General features: G+C 47.4%; 1 protein-coding gene across 5 annotated transcripts in view; it reads left to right on the top strand.

Moving 5' to 3' along the window:
• LOC137347815 (rab-like protein 6) overlaps positions 1 to 12294 on the top strand; it is a 147847-nt gene that overhangs the window by 77987 nt on the left and 57566 nt on the right. For all 5 annotated transcript variants that reach the window (XM_068012832.1, XM_068012829.1, XM_068012831.1 and 2 more), the window contains exon 8: positions 10009 to 10112. In XM_068012832.1, coding sequence (XP_067868933.1) covers positions 10009 to 10112 — 104 coding nt within the window. The remainder of the gene's footprint in view (positions 1 to 10008; positions 10113 to 12294) is intronic.

Raw genomic sequence — 12294 nt, 5'->3', positions numbered from 1 at the left:
TTACTTGCCACTTATCAGCCCAAGCCTGGATATTGTCCAGGTCTTGCTGTATTTCTACACGGACTGCTTCAGTATCTGAGGAGTCACGAATGGTGCTGAACATTGTGCAATCATCAGCGAACATCTCCACTTCTGACCTTATGATTGAAGGAAGGTCATTGATAAAGCAGCTGAAGATGGTTGGGCCCAGGACACTACCCTGAGGAACTCCTACAGTGATTAGAATTAGAACATTACAGCGCAGTACAGGCCCTTCGGCCCTCGATGTTGCGCCGACCTGTGAAACCATCTGACCTACACTATTCCATTTTCATCCATATGTCTATCCAATGACCACTTAAATGCCCTTAAAGTTGGCGAGTCTACTACTGTTGCAGGCAGGGCGTTCCATGCCCCTACTACTCTCTGAGTAAAGAAACTACCTCTCACATCTGTCCTATATCTATCACCCCTCAAAGCGATGTCCCCTCGTGTTTGCCATCACCATCCGAGGAAAAAGACTCTCACTATCCACCCTATCTAACCCTCTGATTATCTTATATGTCTCTATTAAGTCACCTCTCCTCCTCCTTCTCTCCAACGAAAACAACCTCAAGTCCCTCAGCCTTTCCTCGTAAGACCTTCCCTCCATACCAGGCAACATCCTAGTAAATCTCCTCTGCACCCTTTCCATAGCTTCCACATCCTTCCTATAATGCGGTGACCAGAACTGCACGCAATACTCCAGGTGTGGTCTCACCAGAGTTTTGTACAGCTGCAGCATGACATCGTGGCTCCGAAACCCGATCCCCCTACTAATAAAAGCTAACACACCATATGCCTTCTTAACAGCCCTATTAACCTGGGTAGCAACTTTCAGGGATTTATGCACCTGGACACCAAGATCTCTCTGTTCATCTACACTACCAAGAATCTTCCCATTAGCCCAGTACTCTGCATTCCTGTTACTCCTTCCAAAGTGAATCACCTCGCACTTTTCCGCATTAAACTCCATTTGCCATCTCTCAGCCCAGCTCTGAACTCCAGCTCAGATGATTGACCTCCAACAACCACAACCATCTTCCTTTGCGCTTGGTATGACTCCAGCCAGTGGAGGGTTTTCCCCCGATTCCCATTGACCTCAGTTTTGTTAGGGCTCCTTGATGCCATACTCGGTCACATGCTGCATCGATGTCAAGGGCAGTCACTCTCACCTCACCTCTTGAGTTCAGCTCTTTTGGCCATGTTTGAACCAAGGCTGTAATGAGGTCAGGAGCTGAGTGGCCCTGGCGGAACCCAAACTGAGCATCACTGAGCAGGTTATTGCTAAGCAAGTGCCGCTTGATGGCACTGTTGATGACACCTTCGATCACTTTACTGATGATTGACAGTAGGCTGATGGGGCGGTAATTGGCCAGGTTGGACTTGTCCTGCTTTTTGTGTACAGGGCATACCTGGGCAATTTTCCACATTGCAGGGTAGATGCCAGCTGTACTGGAATAGCTTGGCTAGGGGCGCGGCAAGTTCTGGAGCACAGGTCTTCAGTATTATTGCCTGAATATTGTCAGGGCCCATAGCTTTTGCAGTATCCAGTGCCTTCAGTCGTTTCTTGATATCACGCGGAGTGAATCGAATTGGCTGAAGTCTGGCATCTGTGATGCTGGGGACTTCAGGAGGAGGCCGAGATGGATCATCAACTTGGCACTTCTGGCTGAAGATTGTTGCAAATGCTTCAGCCTTATCTTTCGCACTGATGTGCTGGGCTCCCCCATCATTGAGGTTGGGGATATTTGTGGAGCCACCTCCTCCAGTTAGTTGTTTAATTGTCCACCACCATTCACGGCTGGATGTGGCAGGACTGCAGAGTTTTGATCTGATCCGTTAGTTATGGGATCACTTAGCTCTGTCTATCGCATGCTGCTTACGCAGTTTGACACGCAGATAGTCCTGTGTTGTAGCTTCACCAGGTTGACACCTCATTTGAGGTATGCCTGGTGCTGCTCCTGGCATGCCCTCCTGCACTCTTCATTGAACCAGGGTTGGTCTCCTGGCTTGATGGTAATGGTAGAGTGGGTGATACGCTGGGCCATGAGGTTACAGATTGTGGTTGAGTACAATTCTGCTGCTGCTGATGGCCCACAGCGCCTCATGGATGCCCAGTTTTGCATTGCTAGATCTGTTTGAAATCTATCCCATTTAGCACGGTGATAGTGCCACACAACACGACGGACGGTATGCTCAATGTGAAGGCGGGACTTCGTCTTCACAAGGACTGTGTGGTGGTCACTCCTACCAATGCAGTCATGGACAGAAGCATCTGCAGCAGGCAGATTGGTGAGGACGAGGTCAAGTATGTTTTCCCTTCGTGTTGGTTCCCTCACCACCTGCTGCAGACCCAGTCTAGCAGATATGTCCTTTAGGCCTCGGCCAGCTCGGTCAGTCGTGGTGCTACCGAGCCACTCTGGGTGATGGACATTTGAAGTCCCCCACCCAGAGTACATTCTGTGCCCTTGCCACCCTCAGTGCTTCCTCCAAGTGGTGTTCAACATGGAGGAGTACTGACTCACCAGCTGGGGGAGGGCGGTAGGTGGTAGTCGGTAGGAGGTTACCTTACCCATGTTTGACCTGATGCCATGAGACTTCATGGGGTCCATAGTCGATGTTGAGGACTCCCAGGGCAACTCCCTCCCTACTGTATACCACTGTCCCGCCACCTCTGCTGGGTCTGTCCTGCCGGTGCGAGAGGACATACCCAGGGATGGTGATGGCAGCGTCTGGGACATTGTCTGTAAGGTATGATTCCGTGAGTATGACTATATCAGACTGTTGCTTGACTAGTCTGTGGGACAGCTCTCCCAACTTTGGCACAAGCCCCCAGATGTTAGTAAGGAGGACTTTGCAGGGTCGACAGGGGTGGGTTTGCCGTTGTCGTTTCCGGTGCCAAGGTCGATGCCAGGTGGTCCGTCCGGTCTCATTCCTTTTTATTGACTTCGTAACGGTTAGGTACAACTGAGTGGCTTGCTCGGTCATTTCAGAGGGCATGTAAGAGTTAACCACATTGCTGTGGGTCTGGAGTCACGTGTCGGCCAGACCAGGTAAGGACAGCAGATTTCCTTCCCTAAAGGACATTAGTGAACCACATGGGTTTTTACAACAATCGACAATGGTTTCATGGCCATCATTAGACTAGCTTTTAATTCCAGATTTATTAATTGAATTCAAATTCCACCTTCTGCTGTGGTGGGATTCGAACCCATGTCCCCAGAGAAATACCCTGGGTCTCTGGGTTACTAGTGCAGTGATAATACCACTATGCCACCGCCTACCCCTAGTGTGTCAGCCCCAAGCACCACAATTCAACATACAATCATGACTTAAGGGTAAGACACTGCATGCCTGATTTTCTGTAATGGCCAGCTCAGCATATTAAACCCAGTTTGTTAATCTCCATGTATTACATAGACATCTGATCATCAGGTGACCCAATAGTACATGGATGCACAAGTTCATTTGGTCACAATATGTTTCATGTAGATTCTCCACATGGTGCCTGCCTGTACCACACAACAAGAGAGCTGACAACACTGCTGCATTATAGGTTTTCAGCTTAGTCTTGAAGGAGCTGCCATGTTAACCCTCAAAAGCTGTTCATGTAGACTATCATACAGTGGACTCACCACATTGAAACATGATTATGTTTCTCACATAAGTGAACTGAGGCACCACAGGCTGCTACATGCAGTGGATGGGGATTACAGCTGAAGTATAAAGGTGATCCAATGATGGCTGATACATGACCTCCATTGCCTAATTGGTTGTTACCTGACCTCCATAGTGTCATGGTGGCTGGCACCTGACCCCTCCTTTGTCTTGTGATATCTGGTGCATGAATTCCATTGCCTTGCAATGGCTGCTGCATGACCTCAATTATCTAGCAGTGGCTGGTAAATGACCCCAATTGTCTTGTGATGTCTGGTGCAGGAACCCCGTCGTCTTGTATATGACTTTCATTGTCTGGCAATGGCTGATCTTTGTGCTGAAGATTTTTTAAAAGGTGAATGCTCAAATTCTCCAAAACCAATGGAAGATTGTGATGAGAGTCTCTGAAAATGATCAAACATGTGTCAGTTCATGCTTTCTCTACAAATACCATCTGAGTCAGCAGTGCAAGGGTTAAAGTGTTGAGGATTTGATCACTGGCAGGTTTGACTTTTAGTCTACAACAGTCAATAAACAGAGTGACTCCTCTTTAATAGTGGATGAGGGCAGTGTCGTGTGTCACTGACGGTACTGTGTATAATGTTCTGATAAACACTGCCATAGATCACTGTGCCTTGGGACTACAACCATTCCTATCTAGTGCTAATAATAGCCTCTGCCTTTGTGTTCCCTTTCTCAGCAAGCATGAAAAACAGGCTTGTTACTCTGCCTGCTAAAAGGAAAATCCTTCTCAGTGCTGAGGGCTATGTTGTCAATTCACTGTTTGTATTTCAGTGTTGAGTAAAGTTTAATGAAGAAGCACTGACATTGGTTTTTACAAATTTCCACAGTAAGTTCCCAGACTATATTTCAGAATCAATAAACAGAAATATTCTACTGATTTTCACCATTTAAATAATGTCTGGCCTTTTCATTGAAGAATTGGGGCCAAGACACGCGCACAGACAGACGCGCACACACCGAGACAGAGACGCGCTCGTGCGCACAGCCTCGCACAGATACATACTGTTGGTGTGGCCGTCCCGCCCGCTATGTGGGTGTGGCCATCATGAACGTATGTGATGAAGGGCCACTCAATTGTGTCATCATTTAATGGACAATGACACATTTCTTGGTGACATCGCATACATTACTTCGTGATGTCATTGCGTATATGAAGAATAAAGATTGTGCATTTATGTAGTGCCTGTCAAGACCACAGATTGCCCAAAAGCTTGTTAGAGCCACTGAAATACTCTGGAACTGTAGTCACTGTTGTAATGTAGCAAACACAACAGCCAATTTGTGCACACCAAGCTCCCACAAACAGGAATGTGACAATGAACAGATAATCTGTTTTAGTGATAGTTTGAGGGATAAACATTGGCCAGGACACTGGGGACAAATCACCTGCCTTTCTTCGAAATAGTGCTGAGGGATATTTTATATTCACTTGAGAGGGCAGATGAGGCCTTGATTTAGTGGATTTCATTGGAAAGATGTCACCTCCGACACTGCAGCTCTCCCTCAGTACAGCACTGGAGTGTCTGCCTGGATTTCGGGACTCCCCGTGGCGTCGCTGGACAGGGGAATGTCTATGGATGTTATTTCTATAGACTTCCAGAAAGCATTTGATAAATTCCCTCATTAAAGATTGTTTGCTAAAGTTGAAGCCCATGGAACTGAAAGAACATTATTGACGTAGTTAGGAAATTGGCTGAGCGGCAGGAGACAGAGAGTAGGGATAATGGACAGTTATTCTAATTGGTAGGATGAGGCTAGTGGTGTCCCACAAGGATCTGTGTTGGGGACTCAGCTATTTACTATGTTCATCAATGACTTAGATGATGGGATAGAAAGTCACCTATCCAAATTTGCTGATGACACACAGATAGTTAGCATTGTAAGCAGTATAGATGGAAGCATACAATTACAAGGAGATATTGAAATGTGAGGTAAGAGTGACTGCCCTTGACATCAAGGCAGGATTTCCCTGACTGTGGTATCAAGGAGCCTTGATAAAATTGAAGTCAAAGGGAAAGGGGGAAAACTCTCCGCTGGTTGGAGTCATACCCAGCACAAAGGAAGATGGTTGTGTTTTTTGGAAGCCAGTCATCTCAGCCGCAAGACATGCTGCAGGTGTTCCTAAGGGTAGTGTCCTTGGCTTAACCATCTTTAGTTGCTTCATCAATGACCTTCCCTCCATCATAAGATCAGAAGTGGGGATGTTCTCTGATGATTGCCCATGTTCGGTGCCATTCGCAGTTCCTCAGATACTGAAGCAGTTGATGCTCACATGTAGGAAGACTTAGACAACATTCAGGCTTGGGCTGATAAGTGGCAAGACACATGCGTGCCACACAAATACAAAGCAATGACAATCTCCAACAAGACAGAATCTAACCATCTCTCCTTGGTGTTCAACGGCATTTCTGTTGCTGAATCCCCCACCATCAACATGCTGGGGGTTACTATTGACCAGAAACTTAACTGGATCAGCCAAATAAATACTGTGGTTGCAATAGCAGGTCAGAGGCTGGGAATTCTGCGGCAAGTAATTATTCTCCTGACTCCCCAAAACCTGTCCACTATCTGCAAGGTGCAAGTCAGGAGTGTGATGGAATATTCTTCGTGTCTGGATGAGTGCAGCTCCAACAACACTCAAGAAGTTCAACATCCAGGACAAAGCAGCCCGCTTGATCAGCACCCCTTCCATCACCTTAAACGTTCACTTCCTGCACCAGCGGTGCACAGTGGTAGCAGTGTATACCATGTGCAAGATGCACTACAGCAATTCACCAAGGCTCCTTCGGCAACCCCTTCCAAACCCACGACCTCTACCACCTGGAAACGCCAGCACATCAGATGCATGGGAACACCACCACCTGCAAGTTCCCTCTAAGTCACAAAACATCCTGACTTGGAACTATATCGCCGTTCCTTCACTGTTGCTGGGTCAAAATCCTAGAACTCCCTTCCTAACAGCACTGTGGTTGTATCTACACCACATGGGCTGCAGCAGATCAAGACGGTGGCTCACCACCACCTTCTCAAGGGCAATTTGGGATGGGTGATAGATGCTGGCCTTGCCAGCAACGCTCGCATCTTGTGAATGAATAAAAATTGATGGATTAAGATATTGGTCAAAACTGTGACAAATGGATTTCATTACAGGCTAATGTGAGGCCATCCACTTTGGCCTTAAAAGGGTAGAACAGAGTACTTTCTAAATGGTGTAAAGTGGAGGTCCACAGAGACCTGGGGGGTGGGAGGGGAGGGGTGCAGATACATAGATCATTAAAATGTCATGAACAGGTACAGAAAATAATCAAAAAGGCTAATGGAATGCTACCCTTTATAGCTAAAGCACGAGAATACAAGTGGGCAGAAGTCATGTTTCAGCTATACAAAGCCCTGGTTAGACCACACCTGGAGTGCTGTGAGCCGTTCTGGGCACCACATCTTAGGAAAAATATATTGGCCTTGGAGGGAGTGCAGTGTAGATTTACCAGAATGATACCTGGACTCCTAGGGTTAAATTATGGGGAGAGATTACACAAACTAGGGTTGTAGTCCATTGACTTTCAAAGGTTAAGGGCTGATTTGATCCAAGTTTTTAAGGGGAACAGATAGAGTAGATGGAGAGAAACTGTTTCCACTGATAATGTGCTCAATTAATTGTAAATTTTAGAACTGTGATTGACAGTTTTTTGTTATTCAAAGGTATTCAGGGATATGGGGCAAAGACAGCGATATGGAGTTAGGCCACAGATCAGCTATGATCCCACTGAATGGTGGAACAGGTTTGAGGGGCTAACAGGTCTCCTGCTATTCCTATGTAGCCAGTAAGTTACTGTCATCAGTGATTAATATAAAGAAAGACTTTAATTTATATAGCGAATTTCAGGATGTCCCAAAGTACTTTGTGCTTTTAAAGTGTGTAGTCACTGTTGTAGGAAATACGCAACTAATATGCTCACAGCAAGATTGCACAAATAGCATGAGACAACCAGATAATCTGTTTTAGCAGATATGTTTGAGGGATAACTATTGCCCAGTACATTTGGCAGACCTCTCCTGCCCCTTTTACAAATAGTGCCATGGAATCCTTTATGTTTACCTGAGAGGGCAGACCGGGATTCAGTTTAATGGAAGCTCCCACAAACAGCAATGTGATAATGACCAAATAATCTTTTTTTGTGATGTTGATTGAGGGATAAATATTGGCCAGGACACCAGAGATGACTCCCCTGCTTTACTTTGAAATAGTGCCATGGGATCTTTTATGTCCACCTGAGAGGGAAAACAGGGATTTGGTTTAACGTCTCTTCCAAAAAAAAACAGTACCTCCAACGGACTCGGGCAAGAGTGCTACCTACTGAGCCACAATCTACTATATTTGTCCTCCCTCACTATTGATTTAGTTCTATCTGCTCAGGGACGTAATGGTACTGAGGAAAAGCTCTGACTAAAGGTTATTGATCTGAAACGTTAACTCTGTTTCTCTTTCCACAGATGCTGCCTGACCTACTGTTTCTATTACTATAGTACTTATACAAATATAAATTGTTGTTGTTGTAGTCGTACTGAGGTTTCATCCTCATGTTGCTTCAGTTGGGGGGTTGGAAGCTTTTGGTTGATGGGCGTTATGGTTATTTCATGGCCAGGATGAAGTTCCTTTGTTAATTCACTGTATAATTTGATGTGGAATCAAAACATTGAGGAAACCAATCACTCAGCAAAAGTTGTTGAAATGGTTTGTGGGTGTGGAACCACCAGGAGAGGTGAGAGCTCACTCCACTTGCTTTGTGACTGTGTCACGGACCAGCTTCGTGAGGGTTCCTCTGGAGCTTGTGTATAAGGCAGTTGCTTAGACCAGCTCTCCAAGCATTACAGTCTTCATCTACTAGCTGAGGAAGACAAGTCTTTGTTCCTGTGTTACTGTAATCTGGCCTGAAAGCTCAGGGTCTCCATGCTCCTCCTGTATTATTTTTATATACTGCATACTTCTTGTTGGGTGTGTGAAGGTTGAATGAATGTGAGTGACAGGCTAGTGCTGCTCATTCTTTTATAGTCTAACCTTTACATAGAGCTTTCCCCTGCCTGAGCCCAGGTGTCTTTCTCCTCCAGGTGTCTTTCTCATATTGTGGTTCTAAAACATATTTTAAAAATCATTTTATACTTTTACAGCTACTTATACACCAACATTAAACTGATCCATCTCACTGTGGTTGCCATGTCATAGTTGTTTCCACAGATTTTTCTTTTTATTGATTCGTGGGATGTGGGCATTGCTGGCTAGGCCAGCATTTATTGCCCATCCCTAATTGCCCTTAAGAAAATGGTGGTGAGTTGCCTTCTTGAACCGCTGCAGTCCATGTGAGGTAGGTACACCCATAGTGCTGTTAGGAAGGGAGTTCCAGGATTTTGACCCAGTGACAGTGAAGGACCAGCAATATAGTTCCAAGTCGGTGGTGTGTGGCTTGAGGGAAACTTGCAGGTGGTGGTGTTCCCATGTGTCTGCTGCCCTTGTCCTTCAGGTTGCTGGTTTGGAAGATGCTGTTGAAGGAGCCTTGGTGAGTTGCTGCAGTGCATCTTGTAGATGGCACACACTGCTGCCACTGTGCGTCGGTGGTGAAGGGAGTGAATGTTGAAAGTGGTGGACGAGGTGCCAATCAAGCGGGCTGCTTTGTCTTGGATGGTGTCGAGCTTCTTGAGTGTTGTTGGAGCTGCACCCATCCAGGCAAGTGGAGAGTATTCCTGACTTGTGCTTTGTAGATGGTGGACAGGCTTTGGGGAGTCACCGCAGAATTCTCAGCCTCTGACCTGCTCTTGTAGCCACAGTATTTATGTGGCTGGTCCAGTTCAGTTTCTGGTCAATGGTAACCCCAGAATGTTAGTAAAGAACAGACAGCCAATTACCTGCAGTCTAGTCTTTGTAGGAGAAGGCAAGACTGATGGAGGTGAGGAGTTTCAGGTTTGAAGTCCTGGGATGAATGAGTTTGAGTTGGAAATGATGCGATGAGTCTTGAGTTCACCACGAATGAGGATGCAGGGAGGATGAAGAGTGTGTATGATATAGGATTTGGAGCTTAGTGGAACAAGAGAGGAAAGGTCAGAAGATCACTAAAATGGTATTGGTGAGATAGAAATGAGAAAGGGATCATCCATCAAATGATGAACTTTTTCTTATATCCAGTTCAAGAGTGTGAGAGATCTGCCCATAACAATGAATTCTCGGAAGTCGACAGTAATCTGTATTAACTCGGGATGGTGAATGAGAAGGTGCCCTGTATTCCAGAGTGTTCACTGGCTCTCTCTTTCCTACAGCGAGAGACATTGTTGAGACAGTTGGAGACTAATCAACTTGATATCGACGCCACGCTGGAAGAACTCTGTGTACAGCACGAAACTGAAGACCAGAACTATGAACTGTAGGTATTTCTTTAATGCTGCACAGTGGGCTTGGCATGGCAGTAGGATTTTGAAAGCTCAAATTGCTTTCCATCAAACGTTGGGTTTATTACATTTTTGGCTAGGTGTGTTCTGCAATATGCTATTTTACAATGTGATTTTTGATCTCTCCCTGCCTTAATATAGAAATTTACTTTATTAGGGGAACATGATACCATGTGCCAAAGAAAGACCTTGGATCTGTAAATTGCCCCTCATGTCTGAAGCACCATCCAAAGTGCTTCTCAACTATTTATCTTTGAAATGTAGTCACTATTGTTATATAGACAGACACTGATATTTACGCATATCAAGGTCCCGTAAACCGTAAGTTAAATGAGCAGATAGTCTGATTTAGAAATGTTCGCTGAGGGATAGAACTTGGCAGCTCTCCAAATAGTGTTGTTGGGGTCTTTTACTTTCACCTGAGGGGACAAACTGGGACTTGATTGAACATTTCATCCGAAAGGTGCACATCCGGCAGTGCAGCCCTCCCTCAGTACTGCACTGGAATGTCAGCCTAAGTTATTTGCTCCAGGTCTGCAGTGGGACTTAAACCAGCACCCATCTGGCTTGAGGCCAGTGTACTAGCACTGAACCAAGCTGACACTGAGATAGCCAAAGTTGATTGGTTCTGGCACTGTGAGATCTTGGGATCCAATTTAATTTAAAAAGCCTGAATGGGTCAACCGAACGTGAGTGGGTGAGAGTGTTTACAAGATCAGGTCATTTTAAAAACTACTGTAGTTGAACCAGTTTCAATGTTACATCATTTATCACAGAGGAGAAGTTGGAAGCTGATTCCGGAGCGTGCCGTGGGATTGGCTGGAGGCTGATCCCAGAGCGTGCCGTGGGATTGTTTGGAGGCTGATCCCAGAGCGTGCCGTGGGATTGTTTGGAGGCTGATCCCAGAGCGTGCCGTGGGATTGTTTGGAGGCTGATCCCGGAGTGTGCCGTAGGATTGGCTGGAGGCTGATCCCAGAGCGTGCCGTGGGATTGTTTGGAGGCTGATCCCGGAGTGTGCCGTGGGATTGTTTGGAGGCTGATCCCGGAGTGTGCCGTGGGATTGTTTGGAGGCTGATCCCGGAGTGTGCCGTGGGATTGTTTGGAGGCTGATCCCGGAGTGTGCCGTGGGATTGTTTGGAGGCTGATCCCGGAGCGTGCTGTGGGATTGGCTGGAGGGCGATCCCGGAGCTTGCCGTGGGATTGTTTGGAGGCTGATCACGGAGCGTGCCGTGGGAACGGGTTGGAGGCTGATCCTGGAGCGTTCTGTGGGAACGGTTGGAGGCTGATCCCGGAGCGTTCTGTGGGAACAGTTGGAGGCTGATACCGGAGTGTGTCGTGAGAACAGTTGGAGGCTGATCCCAGAGCGTGCCGTGGGATTGTTTGGAGCCTGATCCCGGAGCGTGCCATGGGAACGGTTGGTTGGATGATGATCCCGGAGCGTTCTGTGGGAACGGTTGGTTGGATGATGATCCCGGAGCGTTCCGTGGGAACGGTTGGAGGCTGATCCCGGAGCGTTCCGTGGGAACGGTCGGAGGCTGATCCCGGAGCGTTCCGTGGGAACGGTCGGAGGCTGATCCCGGAGCGTTCTGTGGGAACGGTTGGAGGCTGATCCCGGAGTGTTCTGTGGGAACGGTTGGAGGCTGATCGCGGAGCGTGCAGTGGGATCGGTTGGAGGCTGATCCCGGAGCGTTCTGTGGGATCGGTTGGAGGCTGATCCGGGAGCGTGCCGTGGGATCGGTTGGAGGCTGATCCGGGAGCGTGCCGTGGGATCGGTTGGAGGCTGATCCGGGAGCGTGCCGTGGGATCGGTTGGAGGCTGATCCGGGAGCGTGCCGTGGGATCGGTTGGAGGCTGATCCCGGAGCGTGCCGTGGGATCGGTTGGAGGCTGATCCCGGAGCGTGCCGTGGGATCGGTTGGAGGCTGATCCCGGAGCGTGCCGTGGGATCAGTTGGAGGCTGATCGCGGAGCGTGCAGTGGGATCGGTTGGAGGCTGATCCTGGAGCATGCTGTGGGAACAATTGGAGGCTGATCCCGGAGCGTGCCGTGGAAATGGTTGGAGGATGGTCCGACAGCGTGCTGTTGGATTGGTTGGAGGCCGATCCTGGAGTGTTTTCCCACTTTTTTTCTGCAGAATCAAAACAGTTCAAAATTATTCAC

This window comes from Heterodontus francisci, chromosome 32 (genome assembly GCF_036365525.1).
Source record: "Heterodontus francisci isolate sHetFra1 chromosome 32, sHetFra1.hap1, whole genome shotgun sequence".
Taxonomy (NCBI): Eukaryota; Metazoa; Chordata; class Chondrichthyes; order Heterodontiformes; family Heterodontidae; genus Heterodontus; species Heterodontus francisci.
This window is presented reverse-complemented; position numbering and strand designations above follow the sequence as displayed.